Genomic DNA, 23,215 nt, shown 5'->3' on the forward strand with positions numbered 1-23,215 from the left:
AAGGTGGGCTGCTATTTAAAGACTCAGAGACAAGAAACAGCAGACAGGCACTCTCCACTTGTCAACTTTAGTTTCACCACAAAGTTACAGGGTGTAGGGATGCTCAGCTCCTCTCTGCTCTTTACGCCCTGAAGAAAATTCCCAAGGACCTCATGCTTACCCAGGCCTCACTTCCAGGAAGGGCCTGGCTCTCTGCCGCCTGGGTGCCACAGGACACCCCCCTCCTCCTATCTTTAGGGAGCTGCTGAGCAGGGGCTGTTCAGAAACGGCTGACCTGGCCATGCAGGAGGAGCAGCCAGTTCTTCCTCCCTGGACCACTGAAGGTGGTCAAAGGCGACAAGGGTCAGGACTCACAGGCCAGTGTAGGAATGCTCTCAGAAGCTGGCCTCCCTGTCTATCCTGTGCACACAGAAAGCTGCACATGGAGACCGCAGGCAACCAGAGCTGCCCGCCGAGCCTCCTTCAGATTTGGGGGAATGAAGTGGGAAGGACTCTGTGGGCCTTTCCTGCCCTCTGCCCACCCTGTAGGCCCCCACCCAACAGGCCTCCGGCATACACGTGCTCACATATCATCACAGCAATCCTCTCCTCAAGGTGCCAGCCCCAGGCCAAGGGATACACTCTGGTCACACTGCTTCACCGCCGCCGTGCCACCGCACCCGGGATGAACAAGTGCCTGCCGTCCCAGCGCCTGCAGGAGTCCATGCCAAGTGCTGGCCAGCTGTGAGCAAAGCCAAGGCACTTCTGCCCTCCTGGACTCCACACAGATATGGAGTACGGAGCGGGAACGAGTAGGGAAGGTTCCAAGGACAGCCACACCAGCAGATACCAACCTGCTCTGCGTGTGGAGCGTGGTCGGTCAGCTGACTCCGAAGGGCCAGCAGGTCCTCACCCTGTATGTAAATGGTGTGGAGAATGCCTATAGCTCTAGGCTTCCCATCAACATGAAATGATGCGAGTTAAAGCCACTGCTGCCACTGGCTCAAAATGCCAGATGTGCAGAGGCATCTGATTGGAAATTATGTTGCCAAATGTTGCCTCTCGGTTGAATTGATCATTTGTATCTGTTTGAGATTTTTCACAAACACAGTAACCAATCTCACATGTATCTTAAACATTCTTCTTGATTACAAAGTGAAAAGCAGCAAGGCCAGTGTATGGACAATGATAAAGCAGCTGCTGGTCATACGTATCTGTCAGGGGCGTCCCAGCTGCACAAATTCCACTGTTGCTGCAGAGACTGCACTGATAAAGAAAAAAGAGCCTAGAAAATCAATGTGCCTGGAGCCTGGGTGGTTGCTAACCACGCAGACAACATCTTCATCCAACAGGCCCAGTACCTCAAGATTCCCAAGCCCTGCCCTGGGACAGTGAAGGAAAATTTAATCTCTCCAAACCCTCACCAGGGCACTCCATCCTGCAGCCCTGACAGCCACACTTACAATTAATTATACAATTTCGATGGGAATATCGACTAAACAAAGCTATAAATCATAGAAAAAGTCAATAGGCATGGACACATTCAATCATGTCCCGGCCAATGATTACTACTCTTAAAATACAATAATTATTTTCAGGAGCCAGCTTGAATTAAATTTCTGTCAGATGAGTACAAGACCGGTGGTTGATGAAGGATGCGATGGATTTGGGGCAGAGTCTGGCCGAGACACATCCATCTGCACAGGGTAGTCTGTGTTCAGTGTTCGTGGACCCCGTGCTTGACCAGGCCACGAGCACGAGAGGATCACTGTGTGTCTAACCAGGCTGTGTATCGTGCCCCTCCTACCTAGGGGCCAGCCTGGGCTCTAAACAACACAGACCGGTTCTCTGGCAGATGGGACTTCCAGGGCTGGCTCTCATCTCCCTGGGGCCCCAACTGTGTCTGGAGGCAAGCGCCTCAGCACTGACTGGACACAGTGGACAGCCCAGTTCCCACCTGAGTCTTTGTCCAAACCGCGTGCCCGGTCTGTGGAGGCAATGGGCCCGAGCTCCAATCCCGCTCTCGGCACCTGATTTTAGACACCACACAAGACACAAGCATGGGGTTTTCTCAAATCACTTGTAGAAATCCTCCGATTTCAACTTAGCCACATTTTTTTTTCATATTAGAATCAAAATAAGTTCTCCCGATTATTCAAACTATCTGATTTTTATATGCCACATGGCACACACAGACCATTTACTACTTACAGTGGCACAAGGTTGATTAATTTTTGTCAGTCTATGAGAACACACAGACTTTGGTCCCACAAAAGACACCCCTAGAAAAGAAAAGTGTGTGTGTGTGTGTGTGTGTGTGTACACATGTGTGTGTGTGTGTGTGTGTGCGTACATGCCCACGGCCTGGAGACTAAATTCAGGGCTTGGGTACCATCCCCAAACTTAGGGTCTCAAGACTATCATTTGAGTCACAGTCCCTTCTGGCTTTTGTGGTGCTGAACTGGAAATCAGTCTCCCAGACTCTTCTGCCTGGGCTGGTTTTGAACTGTGTTCCTCAGATCTCAGCCTAGCATAGCTAGGGTTACAGGCAGGAGTCACCAGCGCTGGTTCCATGGATGTTTTGAGAATACTCACACCACCCACTCCCCAGCTCCAGTTGTTTCCTCCTCACCAGTCACCACAAAGTTCTGTTTCTGTGGCTGTCCGATGCATGGGCATACATGTTCTCCGTACACATGCCAACACATATACACTTACTACACACATGCATGGGCACATACATATAGTCAGTACACACACATGTTAAAGGCACAGCTCAGTTCCTGTTGCCAGGAACTCCCTAGTTCTTACTGTAGGCAGCCAGGAGGAATCTAATGCTGACAGGGTGAGAAAGTGCTGTATTGCACACTGGCCACCAGCCCAACCCTAGCCGTGCCCACAAGCCCAGAAGCAGGCCTGGAAGCCAAGCCTCAGTGAGTGCCATCTGAGAGGAGTCCTGGGATAAATGGCCTCAGGCCTGGAAAGAAGACTCACCGCGGTGCCATTGTCGTCTCGGAAGACGTCCTGATTGAAGTAGTCAAAGAGCTTCTTTTCTAACTGGAGCACAACCTGCCAAGTCAGAGAAGCTGAAGGCATGGGGGCGCCCCACGTGCCCCAGAGTCCCACTCACTACTGCCTTTCCTACGTCAGGAGCCCTGGTCACAGGCCACTCACCTTCCGGTCATTGTCTGACTCCCGAAATATTAACTTCACAACTTCATTGGTGTCGGCGGCCCGGATTGTTTGCATGGTGGCTTTCGTGCAGAGTGTCTGGAAAAATAGGGAGGAAGCTCAGTGCCTCTTGCACTCTGGGCCTGGGCTACCTTGACACTGACATCTGTGTTTTGTGACATCTCCAGGCAGGGAGCCCCTCACAGCGTCAAGAGGCATGTGGCGGTTGTCACCCGTGCCGGGCGGCTGAGTAGAGTGGCTCACAGATCACAGGCAGACTGCCCTGCGCTCTGAATTCCCACACGAAGGCTAGAGAATGAGCCACATTGCCCACATCCCAGTGGGGTCCTGCAACGGGCCCCCTCATGAGTTGTTGGCTCTGACAACTGTAGAAAGTGACCCCAGGCTGGTCTGGGACCATAGTCTGGGCTGGTACATTTGGCTACAGCAGATGTTTGGCAAAGGTCCTGCCTACCTAGCAGTCTTACCTCTGCCCAGCCACTCCCTCTGGGGCAGGGGCAGACACAGGTTGCAGTGAGGCCATGGCAGGGCACTACAGGGCCCACGAGCTTGGTGCTCAGGCTTCTACCAGGAGTTGGGGTTGCTTCCTATGCCAGGAGAACTCAGAGACAGGGCAGGGACAAGGACAGGGTGGGAACAGGTGTTTCTCTGCACAGCTGGCACGTGGATCAGCTGGCATGCTCTGCTGAGAAAGCTCCGGCCCCTGGGGTAAGAGAGGGGCGGAAGGGGAGTGATCAGAGCCTCCCCATTTGTCCTGGAGGCAGAGGCCAGGGTCACTGAGCAGACAGCTGTGGATTGGTTAATGATGAATCCAAGCCTGCTAAGAAACTCGTTTTATCTTAACACATAGTGAGGTGGTCAGTAAGGTCACTCCTGAAAAGCAGACCTACAGAGGACAGAGCTGGAGGCTGCCATGGCCCAGGGGCCTGCCCCACTTACGGCCCCACCCCTGCCCAGGCCTAGGAGCCCCACCCACATGCGCAGAAACCATCTCCACACCCAGGCACAAGGGCCCCATCCTAATGCTGCAGAGGACTGGGACAACAGGTACTGAACACACTTGGCAGGGAAGCATTGGCTGGACACCACTGGGGAAACTGAGGCTCTCCCTAAGAGAGGAAGGCCTGCGGCAGACAGATGCCCAGGATGCAGGGAGACGAGGATCCCCCAGCCTACACACAGCTGGGAGAGGACAGCTACCACCTTTCTAGCAACAGATCTCCTGTACATAAATGCCTGGCCAGAAAGCCCGACAGAAGGCAGGGCCAGTCGCCTGGGCTGGGACTGTGATGGGGACACAGGTGGAAAAGGTGCCTTCGGAGAACTGCTGCATCAACAGTCCACAACTGAATTAGGTCTTGTGTGTAAAATACATCTCAAAAACTATTTTTTTTGCCAGTTCTGGGCTTGAGCTCAGGGCCTGAGCACTGTTCTTGGACTCTCTCAAGGCTAGAGCTCTACCACTTGAGCCTCAGCACCACTTCCGGCCTTTTTCTATGTATGTAGTACTGAGGAATTAAACCTGGGTCTTAGTGCATGCGAGGCAAGCACTCTACCACTAGGCCAAACTCCCAGCCCTCAAAAACTCTTTTTTTCTAAAGAGACTATAAGACTTTTGTTTTTAAAAAAGACTACTGTAGGGCCAGGAGTGTGGCCTAGTGGCAGAGTGCTTGTCTTGCATGCATGAATACCAGGGTTCGATTCCTCAGTACCATGTACATAGAAAAAAATAAGCCAGAAGTGGTGCTGTGGCTCAAGTGGCTCTAGCCTTGAAAAAACCCATGGAGAGAGCTCAGGCTACTGTAGCTAGGGGGCCAGTGGCTCATGCCTATAATCCTAGCTACTCAGGAGGCTGAGAGCTGAGGATCACAGTTCAAAGCCAGCCTGGGCAGTAAAGTTGATGATACTCTTATCTCCAATTAACCAGCAAAAAGCTGGAAATGGTACTGTGGCTCAAAATGGTAGAGCACTAGCCTTGAGCACAAAAGCTCAGGGGCAGTGCCCAGGCTGTGAGTTCAGGTCCCAGGGCCAGCACCAAGTAGCAATTGTAGAAAGACCACTGTAGTAGACGTGACTTGACTGGCTAAGTGGGGCCCAGAGCCTGGTCAGCGCCTCTCCTGGAAGGCACCTGTTGAGACTGGCTGCTGCCGCTGGAGGTGAGGCCTCCACCCAGTCACAGAGAGCCAGCTGTGTGTGCAGCACCCAGCCCAGAGCACACCCCAGCACAGGTCAGCTAACTGGCCAGGCCCACCACGCCCAGAGCACACCCCAGCACAGGTCAGCTAACTGGCCAGGCCCCCCACGCCCAGAGCACACCCCAGCATAGGTCAGCTAACTGGCCAGGCCCCCCACACCCAGAGCACACCCCAGCACAGTTCAGCTAACTGGCCAGGCCCCCCACGCCCAGAACACACCCCAGCACAGGTCAGCTAACTGGCCAGGCCCCCCACGCCCAGAGCACACCCCAGCACAGGTCAGCTAACTGGCCAGGCCCCCCACGCCCAGAGCACACCCCAGCACAGGTCAGCTAACTGGCCAGGCCCACCATGCCCAGAGCACACCCCAGCATAGGTCAGCTAACTGGCCAAGCCCTGAAGTGGCTTCTGGACTCCCGTGTCACAAATCAGTCTGACTGCAGGGGATTAGGGCACATAGCTAAACAACGAGGCCACCAGGCCACCCTGCCTACTGGGTGCCCCCAGGCTGCTAATGCGCTTAAGTGGCTTAAGCCTCTTTCTGTGAATGCAGAGGGAAACAGGCAGGCTGAGGGGCAGAGGCCATTGTGGCCACCAAAGACAGAGGGTCAGGAAATTCACAGTTCTGTCTCCTTAAGGCATCGGATGAAATGCCAGCAAAAACTGCTTTATCTCAGCGCTCAGGCAGCTCCAAAGTGACAGACATCTGAAGGTCTCTTGGCCCGCCTCCTTTCTCCCACACCCCTTCCCATGGAACTGTCCCATTCACAGGTTTTAAAGACTTGATCAGGGGCCGAGCAAGCAAAGCTGCCTTTCCCCTTGCCTTTCAATTCAGAGAAGCCATCACCACTCATGCAGAAAGCGGTCAGGTCCGGCCTTCCCAGCTCAACCGCTGTGGAACGGATTTTGCTCTTTTGAAAAGAAGAGAAATATCCCCAAATGCTATTCTGAAAAAGCCACCTAGAGTTCATTGCATCGTCAGTGGCTGCAGCAGAGGCCTCTGGGAAGGGTGGCTCAGAACAGGGCCTGGCTGGCTCTTGACAGCAATTCTGTCTCCAGGAATTTGCTGGGAAGCTGAGGCCGAGGGAGCCCTTGGGCATGTAGCACAGAATCCTGTCTCATCAGCCTGCCAGCATCCACGCAGGCTGCCAAGCCTGGTGTCACCAGCCCAGGACACTGGTGACAGTGGGAGATAGCGGCACATAATTTTTTAGCTCATTAGATTGGCACAAAGTCACTGGTGATCACAGGCTCTGATGGGCATGTGTACAGTGGCACACATCTCAGGAACCGAATCATTCCCCTGCCTGACCCAAGCGTTACCAACACTCCCACCAAGTTCAAGACTTTATACTAAGGGCAGCTTGTGGACCCTACTAGCCTATAGCTTTCCAGTGCTATGGTCAAGAGCCGTGCAGAAGAACAGGCCTAGAGCTGTGCCACCACGCAGGTGCACAGGACCTGACCAGACGGTGACAGCCAGGCTCTACTCCACCTCCAGACAAGAGCCCAGGCCCCGCCCTGGCTTTTCCATGTGCCTGCTCTGCCCAGCAGAGAGGTCAGGGAGAGCAAGTGGGGTCTTAGGTAGAGGTCACAGCCTGAGCAAGACAGGCCGGCCAAGGCCGGCAAACATCAGGCCAAAGAGAAAACTGTGCTGCTGCTCCTGCCTGCTGCACCGGCAAGTGCCACTGGCAAGCACGCTCTGTGGTCATGTGCCACATGGCCTCAGGTGCCGTGTTCTGGAATCCAGGGGTCCTGGGCTTGGGATGACGCTGCTCCAGGCTCTGCCAGGACCCAGATAATGGGGCACCACTCAGTCCCAGGCGTGGACTGCACAGTATATGAATCCTCAGGGCTGGATTACGTTTTCTCATTGAACTGAAACTAACACAGGCTGCAGATGATGGAAAAGGCCTCTTCCTGCAGGTTCATGTCTCGGGCCTGGGGCAGCACCATGAAGCCTCCTGAGGAGCCTCAGCTCCGACTGCCCCCGCCGCAACTCAGGCCCGGCGACCACAGCCTCTTGCTTTCCTACCACACAGCCGGAGGAAGGGCAACTGGGCCCACCCAGCTCTGGGAGGCCCGCTCCCCTGCTCTCCATGAGCTCCAACCTCCCGCTCCACCCCTATCTCCATGGTCTGTGCCATGAGGCTAGGGTACTCTGAAGCCAGGCCTCAGCTCTGGGGCCTGGCAGTTCCTGAGGGTTCCTGCAAAGGGCATTCCTCAGCTGCTGCTCAGGAGACCGTGCAGGTCCGTGAACCACCACCTGTGGCTCGCAGATGTCCTGCCACACAGAGGCACAGCAGGCTGCCCCTAGAGGTGACCTTAACTCTACACGCCGGCCTGCCTGCCAGCACTGTGAGCTTCACATGGAACCAGGGGATAACGAAGGAAGGGAGTCTACAGACGATGGAGCAAAGAGCAGAGCTGGCCTGTACCAGCTGAGGAGGCATGGGGCCACGTGCTCTCTCTCACTGAAGACCTGGCTCTGCTGACCGGTGGGTGGGCTTGCAGATACATCTTACCAATTTCTCATGCCCATCCCTCTAAACATGACCCCGTTCCTGAGCTTTTATCCCTTTGACAACTCCAGGCAGTAAAACATGCAGAATCTCTGATAGCATGAAATCGGAAACAAAAGCCTCTGACAAAGGGGTGAGGAGTGGCTGCGGAGGCCAAATTCCAGCCACAAACAGATGTCCTTAGGAGCGTCTGAAAGGCGACGCTTATAGAAGAAATGGTCCTTAAAGAATGTATGTGGTATTTTAGAAAGGGGCTGAAGCAGGCGCAGGCTGTCCGTGATAAATCTTGCAGGGAATGGAGCCGACATCATGAATTTCAATGGCCCATCTTGGATCCCACTGCAGGAGGCGAACTTGAGCGGTGTGTCGGCACTTCTTGCTTCACATGACTAAATTGCTAGAAGCAGAGCCACGGACTCCAGTGACGATGCCAGCATGGGTGGGAAGCTCTGGTTTGAACAGTTAGGTCTCCGGGGCTACTGACTGCCAGGAGTAAAGCGGGAGCACCACCCTCCCCTGCACCACTTCCCAGGAGGACTGGACTCGGGGCCAGTGCCAGGCTAAAGGGACCGCACAGCTAGGTACACTGCCTCGCTGGCAGGGCACCAATGCAGGGCGGGCTGGGGAAAGGAGGACAGAGATACGTGTCTGTACTCACGGAGCAAGGCTCTGAGACCTTTCCACTCACACAGGCCTCTGCCTGCTCCACATCCAGTCATAGGCCTTCGGAGGCCCAGGGCTGGGACACAGTCATGGCTAGGGGCCATGGGCAGCTGAGCCCCGCGTGCTACCCCATCCAGGGGGCCCTGGGACTCAGGCTGAGACCTTCTAACTAACTTCTATTGATGCACTGGGGCTTTGGTGCAGAGGGCAGCCAGGCTAGAGAACTGGTGGTTCATGGGAGCCAGTGTACCAGAGCACACGGAAATACCTGCATCAGATTCTCTTCATCTGGGGCACTGCTGGCAGTGAGAGGTGCTGGGGTTCCCTTTACAGGGAAGCTGGCTTTCTGGTTCTAATAGCCATGAACCCCATGAGGTGTGAACCAGCACTGTGACAGCAGCAGCCAGACCCCAGACCAAGACCTCGTACTCAGCAGGCAGGGAAACCTGGCCCACAGAACCGGCTGAGCATGGAGACAGGACCGGGTGGGCTGCTTGTCTCTGGAAAGTGGCTACAGACAGAGAAGCAGAAACTCACCACAGCACCACTGTGGTTCTAACCATCCATGGTTCTTAGGTGATTTCTGGCCACTAAAATGTTCTGACACAAAGGGCTACACATACAAGCTCCACATCCCGCAGGGCTGGGCCAAGCTGAGAGCTGTCCCCACATGTGGCCTGGGGGACAAAAAGAGCTCGGGCAGGCACACAGGTTTCCCTGAAAACGACTTTGCAGGAAATCCCTACCACAGAGTTCTCATTTCCTGAATGCATCTAGAAAACAGAACTGATTTGGAGGACAAACCTTCTTTAGGCAAAAATAGCTGTCTTGGGAATACTGAGCATTAACATGAGTGTGTCGACTGTGTAATACACCATTAAATCAATGCAACAGTTTTCTATGGAGGGCCACATTCATCTAGAGTCTCAAGCTTACACTGGGCTGTGGGATCCCCAACCAGCTCCACAGCTGCAGCCCCCCGCCACGCCATAAGTTAACTAGCACAGCACATTGCCAAGTGGGCACTGAGAATTCAAATGCTAAATTCTCACTGATAAGATCACTGGATATCTACCTGAGTTTAAGAAACACAAAATTAGCATTGCTGAACTAGTCCTTGATAACTAACATTTTTGGATGTTACTTCATGTCGTAAACATGTTCATGGAATAGACAATAAGGACAACTAATCCGACACTTAACTGCTTGCTCTGAAATGCAAAACAAAGGCTTTGAAATCTGTATTCATCACATGAATTTGGGGGTTCAGGAGAAGGGAATCTCAATTATTCTCCCATCGTTCCCAGTTATGGTGGGCACACACTACATACCCCAACGTCATCACATATCCAACTGGTGTCCCACCAGTTTTGGCTGGCCCACGACAATAAGGTGCGTGCATCAAAATGAGGGGCCTCTGAGGTAGAAGACCCCATGTGGAGAGGCCAGGGGAACCCTACGGAGGTCAGACATCAACACACCTGGCAAGGACAATACCACATGCGGGTTAATCATGCTTGGTAGAAACACAAGACTGAATGGCACATAAAAGTCAGCCTGAACTAACTGGCTAGCGAACCTCTCAGCCTCCTTTCCCAGGATGTACAGCACCCATGCACAGCTGAGAAGCAAGAGCACTGCCAGCCTGGCCCTCAGACCCTCCCCATCCCTCCCCCACTGGCGGCTCAACGGAGGGCCAGGAGGTAGGTGAGCAGCTTGGGGGACAGGCCTTGGTGGACACACCAGGCAGTAGAGACACAGGCCCAATGAACTGGGCCTGGGGTTCTCACAGGACGTGCCGAGCTCACTGTGGGTGTCCGTGAGCAGAGAATAAAGAAGACACGCTCTGGCTCCAAACCCAAGGAGCCACCGGGTTCCACAGAGCTCGTGTGCCTTCCCACTTGGGGCTGGGGACAAGTCCTGGAGAAGCCCTCCTCGGAGGAGGGGATACAGGGCAGGGCTCCAGGCTGCTGGCCACAGGCTAGCTTGAGGCATGCTTACCCTAAAGCAAAGCCAGGGAGAGTGCTTTGTGAAGGAGCCCTCTGGGAAGCAGGGTCTGCACAGGGCCTACCGTGCTCACGGCAGTGGCTGTGTGCAGAAGGGCAGGGCAGACAGCAGGCTCAATGAGGACTTAGTGACACTGGAGCTACAGCTCAGACACAGCGGTCAGGGCTGAGGGCAAAACAGCCACGTGCTGAGGGCCATCAGGTAAGGGCCAGGAGTGATGTCAGCTTCTGGTTGGCCTACAGCTGTGCCTGGACACCAGGAGGCATCTGTGAGCTTGGGTCACGGTGGCCCCTGCAGACTGCAGGCTCTGCTCAGCCTGTGGTCCTGGGCTGTGTGTCACGCTAGTTTACAACACCGCTCTTCCACACCAGCAACCAATGGAGGCACATACAGGAGCCTTGCTGCAGGCAGCTTTGGAAACAGCTCTGTCCTGGCAGGGCGACGCTACCCACAGGCCCACCTGGGCCTACACCTGAGCACACACCTGTCAGCAGCCGGCAACTTAATTCTAGAACAGCCCCTGACCTCCAAAACTCATCCATCACTGCCACTGTGTCACCATTGCCAGGGAGGTGACGGACGGCAGGTGCAGTGTGGCCCAGCCATGCAGCGACGGGTACTCCCGGCACCGCTGTCACACTGTGTCACCACAGCCAGCTGAGCACCCCAGCTGCCAGTTGCCACCACGCAAGGCATAAAACATATCCTCCAAACACTCCCCACCACAGGGCTGAGCCAGAGCTGCACGATTAATTAGTGTAATGACGCATGGTCCTATTAGATGGCACATGATAATCGCATTTAATTTGTGTATGTTTTAATTATGGCTTAAGTAGTGCCAAATTTGATCACAGTGTCATCTTTTCGGTTCTGCTCTGCAAGCATGTTTGCATTCATTTGCATTTGAAATGCAAGAAGCTGCTGGGTCCCGGGAACAGAGCCTCCTCTTCACTCTGCACACACAGCGCCTCTTTCATAGGCCGTGCTGTCCAATCCCCATCCTCCTCGCTGCCGGAGAACGACCAGCAGGTCCCCACTGGGCTCCAGGAGCCTCCGGGGCCAGAGGACTCACACCGTCCACCACGATGGACAATTGCTGCATTTAATGCATTTAATTTACTGCAGTCAGGCTCCACTCACTGGCCTCCCATTGTTTTGGAGATGGATTTAATTAACCTCGAATGAATCTTGCCAGCCCATGTGATGGCTTCAGAAAGGTGTCATGAGAACCACAGGGAAGGGTTGTCAGAGCCCTCTGCTCCTCTAAAAGCCCAGGGTAGAGGACAGAACAGGGGACACAACGGGTGGGTTCAATGACACATCAGTGCCAGCAAAGGACACCTGGGTTCCAACAGACTCTGAGGAGCAACGCTCGTTTTTGTCTGGAGAGGACTGCTGAGGTGCTCCTGGCCTGGATGACACTGGGGGTCCGGTGGCCGGGAAGACCCCAGCTTGCACCTTCAGGCAGAAGCTCTGCACTCAGCGGCCCACCTTCCTCACAGCTTCTCCTGCAGGGAGGCATCACTGGACACGCAGGTGACCTGCCCGTCCCTTCGCAGTTTTACTCAGCAGCAACCGGAAAGCCACTAGGGGCCTGCTCAAGCTGAAGGCACAGACATTCCTAAGCACACAGGCCTGAGGCTGGCATGTGTGGCAGAGGCTGCCCTCCTAAGATGGTACACTTCAAGGACAGGGTGTACCTGGCACTGAGGCGGACTTTTCTATGCAATGTGGACGTCAGCCTGAGTCTAGAGAAGCATGGGCCTGAGCCCTCGGCGAGCAAGACAGGGCTGAAGTGGTACATGCGCTGGATGCTCGGGTGGTATTTGGTTGCCAAGAGGATGGGACTGTCCCCGAGGGCAGTTTTCTGTTCTGCAGTACTCTCTGTGCAGGACAGAGCCAACTGAGCCAGGTATCTCTGGGGGACAGCTCTTCCTAGGTAGAGGCTAGTGGCCACACGGAGGGTGGCACATGGCCCTGGCTGCATGCTAGGTACCTCAGTTCCCAGAACCAGCTAGCTACCACGAGTGCTGTGGGGAGTCTAATTCCCGAGCTTTCACCTCATGAACTAGTCCTGAAAAACTATTCTGAAGAAAGTCCTATTCCATATTCCCCATTAGGTTCATTTTACTTACATAAGGAAGTGTAGGTAAAATGTGATTCATAGACAATTCTGTCAAATAAACAGCAACTATCTGCATGGGTTTTAAAGACCCACAAAACCCCTCCAACAATTAAAGTATGGATCTAAGACACATCCATTTATTTATTGAGCAAATAATTCAGTGAAAAACTACTGATTTTCCTCCCACCTTTTCACAAGCACATATTAACAGCAAGGCCCAGGAGCTTGGGGTTCTCAAGTGTGGGGGACCATCAACCAGCATGCAGGTACCAGTCGCCCAGTGCTAGAGCACCCACTCTCAGGGAGGTTCTGGAGAGCCCCACTCCCGGAGAGGTTCTAGAGTACCCCACTCTCGGGGAGGTTGTAGAGTGCCCCACTGTTGGGGAGGTTGTAGAGTGCCCCACTCTCGGGGAGGTTGTAGAGTGCCCCACTCTCGGGGAGGTTGTAGAGTGCCCCACTGTTGGGGAGGTTCTGGAGAGCCCCACTGTCGGGGAGGTTCTGGAGAGCCCTACTCTCAGGGTGGTTCTAGAGTTCCCCACTCTCGGGAAGGTTCTAGAGTTCCCCACTCTCGGGAAGGTTCTAGAGTACCCCACTCTCAGGGAGGTTCTGGAGAGCCCCACTCTCAGGGAGGTTCTAGAGTGCCCCACTCTGAGGAAGGTTGTAGAGTGCCCCACTCTCAGGGAGGACTCACTGGGGGGTTGGGGCCACTTAGGGTACACTGCCCTGTCCAATGGCTCTCATAGACAGATGTGGCTGTGGAAGACAGCAGGGCTCTGGCTACTCTGTGTGGACAGGAAATACAGCTCTAAGATTAGGCTCAGCCTTCCTCCCTCCATTTCATGATCAGGCATTCTGACCTCAGCTCTCCATTTGCACAAAAGTACCAAAACAGAACGGCTGCACTTCTTGTTCACACATATAAACAACTACCATCAGCACAGCATGAGGCACAGACTGATCATTTATGTGTGTCAATAAATAATTACAACTGTGATACACTGAATCATTTCAGAAACATGAGCCAGTCAGTGGGACTATAAAGGAAGCATACCCTGAGACTGACACATGGCCAGAACATGGACTCTCACCTGGCCACTTTGAGGGTGGCTCTGGCACAGGACCTCTGGCTGTCCCCAGACTTCAGCTGGAACACAGCTTCTCCCAACAGGAACACACAAGTGGACTGCCCCTGGACCTCCATTTGACATCTTTGCACCTTGAGCAGGCACAGAAGTCTGAGAGTCTCATCTCCAATTAACCACAAGAAAACCAGAAGTGATGCTGTGGCTCAATGGTAGAGTACTAGTCTTGAGCTGAAGAGCTCAGGGACAGAACCCAGGCCCAGAGTTTAAGCTCCATGATGAAAGGAAGGAAGGAAGGAAGGAAGGAAGGAAGGAAGGAAGGAAGGAAGGAAGGAAGGAAGGAAGGAAGGAAAAGAGAGAATTGACTTTGTCCTGAAGCTAGCACCAGCAGAACATGAGACTTTATCTGAAAAATGACCAAAGGGCTGGGGTGTGGTTCGAGTGGTTGAATTCCAGGCCTTCAGTTCAAACCCCAGTACCTCCAGAAGAAAAAGAGTTTTCTTTTGGAAAAGTAGCATGTGTCAGTCACCTGGTATAGGCCAAGCACGCGGAAGGCCAACGGAGGCCAGCTGGTCTGAGCTTGCCCCACACTGTGTGCAGGAAGGGCAGAAGGTACACAGCATCCCTGTTAAGACCCTCTCCTGTTGCTCTGCAGGGAAGTGACACATCCCAGTTACATGACATCCAGAAAAGAATGAGGGCATGGCAGAGCCAGCTCCCAGAGCAGAGGAAGCCAGAGCCAGCCCCATGTGCTCCAGCCACAGCTGGTGAGCCCAGTGCCCCATCAGGCCCTCCCCTGATGCCAGCTCCTCGCCCGACGCCAGAGCCTTGCCTGACACCAGCCCCTCCCCCTGACATCAGCCTTGGGCTGGTCCCACGGTGGGTGCTTGGGAGCTGTAGACAGGTGATACAAATTTTTAAATGGGCTTTTATAAATTCTATGTGTGTAGTGAGGGGAAAAAGCCAAAATACAGTTAGAGCATCACTGGTTAGAAGCCTGATAATCCTAGCTGTCTGCCCAAGGCCTTCCACAGGCCTGGAGCTGTCCCTGGAGCAGGCCACCGGCCTGCAAGCACAGGGCTGCTCAGCTGAAGACCAAAACTGACCACACAGCTGGCCAGCCACGAGGCGCTGAGGGATCCCAGTCCCTCGCTCTTCTGACTGTCATCAGTGAGAAGGGCCATGCAGACATGGCCGGCAAAGGGGACCGGCGTACAGAGCCTGGTGGGAGTGGGGCCTGGGAGAGCAACGCCTACCTCTACAACAGACTTGGAATCCAGGCGGAAGTTGAAATCTCCAAAGACAAAGTAGGAAACTTTCTCAAACCGCTGGTCGATGATTCTAAGAAGAGAAAGAGACAGAGGTCACTGACGCACGATGCTGAGCAGCAGCACCAGGTCCGGGCAGGCAGCCTCTCGTCTCCCCTCCGTGCTCCCCCAGGGCCGCTGGCTGCCACTGCAGGTGATCACATCTTCACTCCTCCCTCCAGCACATGGCTGCCAGACAGCACTCGGCTCTGACCTCACCAGCCAGGCAACAGCAACCACAACTCAGAGCAAACGGGGCCAAGACAGAGCTGCCCAGTGACAACAGCTTTCAGGAGACCCAGGAAGGCAAAGTGCTCAGTCTCGTAGCAGAGGGGAGAGGCCTGCTGGTGGACCTGCCTGGACCACTGGCCGAGCTCAGCCTCGAGGGAGGTGGCACACAGCCTCCAAGTTAGAAAGCGCACGCACTAGCCGGTGCCGTTGTCTGCAGGAAGATGTTTTGATGTATTCTGAATCCTTCAGATCCCTTTATGAAGACTTTCCATGGAAACACACACACACCCACCCCTGAACGTGACTATTTGGCACTGTGGGAGCAGCTTCCTAGAAAGCATAGCCGGATCTCCCAAGAATGTGGTATGGTCACAATTGGGCCAATGGGCTCTTGACCTCCATGCAGGGCCAGTGCTCCCTACAGTGCCACTTCTGGTTTTCTGGTGGTTAATTGGAGAGAAGAGCCTCATGGACTTTTTAGTACCAGGGCTGGCTTTGAACCGTGATCATCATATCTTAGCCTCCTGAGTAGCTAGGTTTACAGGCATGAGCCACTGTACCCAGCTGGCTGCATTTTTTTTTTCCAGTCATGGGCTTGAGCTCAGGGCCTGAGCCCTGTCCTTGGCTTTCTCAAGGACAGGGCTCTACCACTTGAGCCACAGCACCACTTTTGGCTTTTTGCTATATATGTGGTACCAAGGAATTGAACCCGGGTCTTCGTGCATGCTAGGCAAGCACTCCACCACTAGGCCAAACTCCCGGCCCAAGGCTGCACTATTTTTAATGCCCAGGAACTAGCCAGGAGAGTAGGAGCTAATTGTTTTAAATCGGGAAACGCTAATGCATCACTGGTGGGCAGGCACAGGTGAGTGCTCTGTGCTGCTGTCTGTGGAGAGAGCTGGAGCTAGCTCAGGATGCCAGTGTGCTGGAAGCACTGTAGGCTAGAGACAGTGCTTGAGTAATCAGAACGGGGGTTTTCCCGTTCTGGTGAGAGGGAGAAAGGAGCAGCCCTTCTGGTGTGGGGTGCAGGGAGCTTCTGACAGGCACTGTCGTCATGGCAGTAAGAATGCGGTCACTGCCCTCCCTGGAGCAGCCTATGGGCCCTGGCTGCTCTCCTGCTCCATTTAGTGCCTGGCGAGGGGGGCGCTGTGTAGCCGGCTCTGCAGAGGGGCTGCTGAGCTCAGCTCACAGCACTGACCTGGGGTCCTCCACCAGCCTGGGCCTGCAGTCTGCTGGGCTCCCTCCCTGGGCAGTGCCGGGCCCCTCACAGCTCCTGGTTCTCCTGTTACACTTCACCATCTGGGACGGGGCCTCCCCAGCCTGGTGCTAAAGGTACCTGCGAGAAATGCTCAATGCACCTCCCACCACGTGTGCCCCCTCCACACAGCACTGTAGTGACTGCCTCCGCCTCCTCCTATATCGTACTCATTCCCGTCTGCTTTTCTCTCACATGGCCTTTTACAGAGAAGCCCTACCTGTTGACAATTTTTTTTTGTTTTCCAGTCCTGGGGCATGAACTCAGGGCCTGAGCGCTGTCCGTGGGCTTTCTCAAGGGTAGAGCTCCACCACTTGAGCCTCAGCACCGCTTACTTCCAGCCTTTTCCATGTATATGGTACCAAGGAATTGAACCCAGGTCTTGATGCATGCTTGGCAAGCACCCTACCATCAGGCCAAACTTCTGGCCCTGTTGACAATTCTTTTAAATATTGTCTCTTCTTCTCATTTTCCTCTTGGCTATTAGGACCTGCTATTAGTTCCACAAAAAGTGTTGTCTTTCTATTTAGTTGGAAATCACAATCAACTTGCAATTTAAGCATTTAAGAGGAGGTTCTTAGGGTAGCAGATTATCCTTTCATCCGTGTGTGTGTGTGTGTGTGTGTGTGTGTGTGTGTGTGTGTGTGTTTGTGTGTGTGTGTTTGTGTGTGTGTGTGTGTGTGCACTGATACTGAGGGTTGAACTCAGAGCTGCTCATTCTGAACCTGAACTCAGAGCTGCTCATTCTGAACCTGAACTCTGAGCTGCTCATTCTGAACTTGAGCTCAGAGCTGCTCATTCTGAACCTGAACTCAGAGCTGCTCATTCTGAACCTGAACTCAGAGCTGCTCATTCTGAACTTGAGCTCAGAGCTGCTCATTCTGAACCTGAACTCAGAGCTGCTCATTCTGAACCTGAACTCAGAGCTGCTCATTCTGAACCTGAACTCAGAGCTGCTCATTCTGAACCTGAGCTCAGAGCTGCTCATTCTGAACTTGAGCTCAGAGCTGCTCATTCTGAACCTGAACTCAGAGCTGCTCATTCTGAACCTGAACTCAGAGCTGCTCATTCTGAACTTGAGCTCAGAGCTGCTCATTCTGAACCTGAACTCAGAGCTGCTCATTCTGAACTTGAACTCAGAGCTGCTCATTCTGAACTTGAACTCAGAGCTGCTCATTCTGAACTTGAACTCAGAGCTGCTCATTCTGAACTTGAACTCAGAGCTGCTCATTCTGAACCTGAACTCAGAGCTGCTCATTCTGAACCTGAACTCAGAGCTGCTCATTCTGAACCTGAGCTCAGAGCTGCTCATTCTGAACCTGAACTCAGAGCTGCTCATTCTGAACCTGAACTCAGAGCTGCTCATTCTGAACCTGAACTCAGAGCTGCTCATTCTGAACCTGAACTCAGAGCTGCTCATTCTGAACCTGAACTCAGAGCTGCTCATTCTGAACCTGAACTCAGAGCTGCTCATTCTGAACTTGAGCTCAGAGCTGCTCATTCTGAACCTGAACTCAGAGCTGCTCATTCTGAACTTGAGCTCAGAGCTGCTCATTCTGAACCTGAACTCAGAGCTGCTCATTCTGAACCTGAACTCAGAGCTGCTCATTCTGAACCTGAACTCAGAGCTGCTCATTCTGAACTTGAACTCAGAGCTGCTCATTCTGAACTTGAACTCAGAGCTGCTCATTCTGAACCTGAACTCAGAGCTGCTCATTCTGAACCTGAACTCAGAGCTGCTCATTCTGAACTTGAGCTCAGAGCTGCTCATTCTGAACCTGAACTCAGAGCTGCTCATTCTGAACCTGAACTCAGAGCTGCTCATTCTGAACTTGAGCTCAGAGCTGCTCATTCTGAACTTGAGCTCAGAGCTGCTCATTCTGAACCTGAACTCACAGCTGCTCATTCTGAACTTGAGCTCAGAGCTGCTCATTCTGAACTTGAACTCAGAGCTGCTCATTCTGAACTTGAACTCAGAGCTGCTCATTCTGAACTTAACTCCTGACTGGGGATCTACCCCTGAGCCACACCTTCACTGCAGAATTTTGCTGGCTAATTGGAGATGGAGGTTCACTGACTTTCCTTTTTCTGCCCAAGCTGGCTTCCTTTGTTCCCCAGATTTCAGCTTCCTAAATAGCTAGAATTACAAGCACAAGCCCCAAGTGCCCAGTCATACAAACTACCATTCATCCTCTTCCCCCTTCTCTTCTTTTTCTTCTCCTCCTCCTCCTCCTCCTCCTCCTCCTCCTCCTTCTCCTCCTCCTCCTCCTTCTTCCCAGTCCTGGGGCTTGAACTCAGGGCCTGGGCACTGTTCCTGAGCTTCTTTTGTTCAAGGCTAGCACTCTATCATTTGAGCCACAGTGCTACTTCTGGCTTCATCTGTGTATGCATGTGGAGTAAGGACTGAGCCCAGGGCTTCGTGTATGCCAGGCAAGCACTCTACCACTAAGCCACATTCCTAGCCCACAAATTATTCTTATCAACACAGATGGTCACAGTTTTGTCTACTTGCTCTAATGCTTGGTGTTTCTGTGGAGGAAAGCTGGTGTGTTGGCAGGCAGGCATGGGTGGCCAGGCCATGGGTCACTTAGCCTTGTCCCCTCCCCTCCCCCTCCCTTTCCTTCCTCTTTCCTCCCCTCCCCTTTCCCTGCCCTTCCTCTTTTTTCCCCTCCCCTTCCCCCCTCTCCCTCCCCCTTCCCTCCCCTCCCTCTCCCCCTCACTCCCTCTCCCTTCCTTTCCCTTCCCTTCCCCTCCCTTCCTGTTCCCTCCTCTGCCCTCCACTTCCCTTTGCTTCCTTCTGACCTAATGTGACTCAAGAGTAATACAGCTGAACAACCTTACATTCAGACAACCAACTGCCCTTTGCCATGTAAGGAAGACAGACACACAGTTCCCTGGTTTTCCAGGTCATAAACTGGGGGTCCGAGGACTCCATTCTGCCATCGAGGAGGCGATACATGCATGCTGCTCCGTGAGGCATGAGGTCTGCCAGCCAAGGGCATGCAGATCAGAAAACTCAATTCCTGGTGCCACTACCACCCCAGGCCTAGAGGCAGTGGAGGAAGCACCTGGACCCAGTGTGTCAGTGAGCAGACCCCATTCTTCACAAGCTCGCCTCACAGGTGAGCAGGTGCTAGAGGGTCTGGAGGAAGCTGGATGGAAGGTGGGCCCAGAGCCTGGAGACACAAACACAATCCAGCGGGGTGGGGCGGCTCGTGCCTGTAATCCTAGCTACTCAGAAGGCTGAGATCTGAAGATCACGGTTCAAATCCAGCCTGGGCACTAAAAAAAAGTTCATTAATCACCAGAAAACTGGAAGTGGGTCTGTGGCGATAAGCCTTGAGCTGAAGAGCTCAGGGATAGTGCCCAAGAGTTCAAGTCTGACAAAAATTTAAAAAACAAAGAAAAGGAAAAAGACAAACCAAAGCAAAACCAAAGGTTCTGCTGCTTGCAGAAAAGACTAGAAGGAACCCTCACACTTCTAGACAGGCTGTGGCATCTATGTACTGAGTCTGAACCATCCACATCTGCCACCACAAAGTCCACGACTACACACAGCTCTTTACGAGTCCAATGCAGGACACCTGGAAGATGTGTGGATGCGCACACAAGAGCCCACTCCTCTCTTTTCTTTTTTCTTTTCAGACAGTCTTGTGGACAGCCCGGGCTGCTTCTCCTACCTCAGTCTGGGATTACAAGTGTGTACTACTACCATACCTGGCTCATTTTCCTTCTGTGCAGATGCTTCACTTCACCTTGAAAAATACTAAGGTTGATTTAAACTTTTTCCTTCATGACTGCAGAAATGAGGACATGCTTCAAAAGCAGTGCCCTGGGCACGCTGCACCCGGGAGGACACGGGGCCCTGGAGGGTGCCATGCTCAGTGGTCACAGCACACACACCTTCCCTGCCTGAAGGGTGCACATGCGCTTGTCAACTCCCATCTGTGCCAAGCAGTGTGTGTGTTCTCGGGACCCCGCGTGAGTCTGGGCCCACGCACTGGTGTGGAGAACACCTGGCCCAGGCCCTTGGCTCTTCCCTGGCGCAGGCTTGAGGCTGGGCAGATGGCACTGAGCCTGATGACAGAGGAAGCCAAGGCCTACCAAGTGACCTACCATGCAGGGCTCAAAACGCATGAGCCACAGTACCAATGGCCGCCTAGTTAACTCAGCAGTCAGTGCGTTTTGAGGTGAATCCCTTATTTAAAAAGCTAGCTTAGGAATGCACCCGATCGTACATCCTCTGATTGGTGGGAGAATGCTGCCCCCTGGGCTACGCTGCACAGGCTCACGCTGTGCCGTGGACGGTCTGCAAACAACCTCACTGACAGCCTGGGCTCCTGGAAGACTACCATTAAAGACCTAAACTTTATCATAGTTCCCTGCTCTGCTCTTTTTGATATAATAGCCTGAGCCAATTAATAACAACACCATCTCTGAAGGTCGCACAGAAGCAGCAAGATGAAGGGGCTGTCACCAGCAGAGGCAATCGCCTGAGTGCCAGGCCCATGGCCCTGCACACTCACTTTTAATTTCAATGTAGTGCCATTTGGACCAGGAAAAAAAAGAGTTGTTTCAAAATTAATTACCTTGTCAGTAGCTATTATGATTAAAAAGTAGGTCCACATCAATATTGTGTGCCTCATTCAGAAAGAGAATTACAAGAAGAACCATAAAAATCAATTTTTTAGGCCTGGAAATGGTGTCTCCTGTTTGACAGGTGATTTCAGGATGTAGCAGCCTGCTGGGGGAGGGGCAGCTCCCCCTTGCCTGGTCAGGGGCCTTGTCCCATATGTCCAAGGACACAGCATTCCCAGAGGGCCATCAGGAGTTCAAGCCTTCTTTTAGTCACAGAAAATGACCAAAAATACAGTTCCAGAGGCACTGGCTTCTCTGCCAAGGGATCCTGAGCACAGGTCCATCTTGGCCCCCTTGCAAATCTCACAGTCAGTGAGGGCTGTGCAGAGTGCCACGAACAGGTCTGCAGAGGATTCAGGAAATAGTAGACTGGCACATGTTATTCTTGTGTGTGTGTGTGTGTGCACGTGTGTGCGAGTGTGTATGTGTGTGTGCGTGTGTTAATCCAAGAGGTTTAAAAGGTAGGTAGGTTTGCTACAGTGGTCAGTCCAGTTTCCTCCAGGAATTCCAATACTCTAGGCTCTTCTTACTTCCCTTTTTTGTTTTCCAAACAATGCATGAGATGCTCAATTTCTGACACTGTACTTTTTTTGGTCATGGGACTTAAAACTCTGGACCTGGGCACTACCCCTGAGCCCTTCAGCTCAAGGCTGGTGTTCTACCACTTGAGCCACGGCGCCACTTCTGGCTTTCTGGTGGTTCACTGGAGATAAGAGTCTCCCAGACTTTCCTGCCAGGGCTGGCTTTGGACGGCGGCTCTCAGATCCCAGCCTTCTGAGTAGCTAGGATTACAGGCCGGAGCCACCACGCCCAGCACTGACATGGTACTTTTAAGTGTGGTCCATGTATGCCTAGAAGTCAACTGTTAGCTTTTTTCTCAGTTATCAGAAAGATCATGTTTGTTGGTAAAATGGTATTATACAGCCTCAATAACACAAAATCATTAGAGCTACCCAAAATATTAGAAAGTAATTATAGCGCTTAAAAGTTTCTCTTCATCATAAGCCATGTAAATGACTGCTCTATCATGGGCATGCTTAGGCAATTTAAAATACACCAGTGAGGTCAGTGGCAAGTTTGAATGCTCTGGTCTCTGCTCCTCTCTCAGTTCCTGTGGGAGGCACTGTGGTGGGCTGGCGGGTCCTCAGATCAAGACCAAGTCCAGTACTCCTCTCAACCGGCCCAAGACCTGTCCTCCCACCCCCTGCTCCACCCCACACCCTAGCAGCGACATTCAAACCTACTGCCCTTCGGAGGGCCTGCCCATCCTCCATCCCCGAGACTCGGCCGAGGGCCCCTGGCCCACCACTGCGAGGGCCTTGTCACAGGGGCCTAACTGCGAACAGCCACTCTCCTCAACCTTGGCCCAGGTGAGCTTCTGCTTTCCTCCCTGCTGCTACTGTCTCAGGGACCCATGGCCTGAAGGTACACGTGCCATGGACTGGGTAGTGTCCTGCTCTCCTGTGCTAAAGCCCTGACCCGGGGCTTTCCTGGAGATGGAGCCTTCAGGAAGAGGTCAGGGAGGTACAACCCCAATAGGCAAGTGTCCTGGTAAGACGAGACGAGGCAGCAGAACAGTCGCCTCCCACCATCAAGGACCCAGTGTCACTGGCCAGAGAGGTGCACTTGCCAGAATGGGCCCTGCCGCCCTTAGCCTGGAATTCAACTTCCAAGAACAAAATCTGTGGTTAGGTTACAGCCTTGGTGTCTTGCTGTGGCAACCAGCCCTAAGTGCTCATCCTCAGGCACCACGTGTAGATAGGAGAGCAAGGGTAGTGCTGAGGCCCACCAGGATGCTAAGTAATCAGCCATGGCTCCTGGTAATAAGGCCTCGTCAGTATTCCAAGCCCTCTAGCAAAGGTGGGCTCTTCAGAGAAGAGGCAGTCTCCTCTGGATTTAAGCAGTTGGCCCACTCAACCCAGAAACACCGGGAGGGCGCCTACAGGGGCGTTTGGGACCCAGCACTACACTGACCCTCCCCACCTCTCCCAAGTTCAGGCTCCCATGAAGATGTCTGAG

General features: G+C 53.3%; 1 protein-coding gene across 2 annotated transcripts in view; it reads right to left on the reverse strand.

Annotated features, from left to right (window-relative positions):
• The window catches only part of Inpp5a (inositol polyphosphate-5-phosphatase A), a 176,945-nt gene that overhangs the window by 11,897 nt on the left and 141,833 nt on the right, over window positions 1–23,215 (reverse strand). Inside the window, exons 9-11 of one of the 2 annotated variants that reach the window (XM_090345574.1) lie at window positions 15,022–15,106; window positions 3,154–3,249; window positions 2,974–3,048 (exon numbers count right to left, since the gene is read on the reverse strand). In XM_090345574.1, the coding sequence (XP_090201700.1) occupies window positions 2,974–3,048; window positions 3,154–3,249; window positions 15,022–15,106 (256 nt within the window). The remainder of the gene's footprint in view (window positions 1–2,973; window positions 3,049–3,153; window positions 3,250–15,021; window positions 15,107–23,215) is intronic. The other variant, XM_090345575.1, reaches the window with a different exon arrangement.

This window comes from Megascapheus bottae, chromosome 15 (genome assembly GCF_031878675.1).
Source record: "Megascapheus bottae isolate mThoBot1 chromosome 15, mThoBot2.hap1, whole genome shotgun sequence".
NCBI lineage: Eukaryota > Metazoa > Chordata > Mammalia > Rodentia > Geomyidae > Megascapheus > Megascapheus bottae.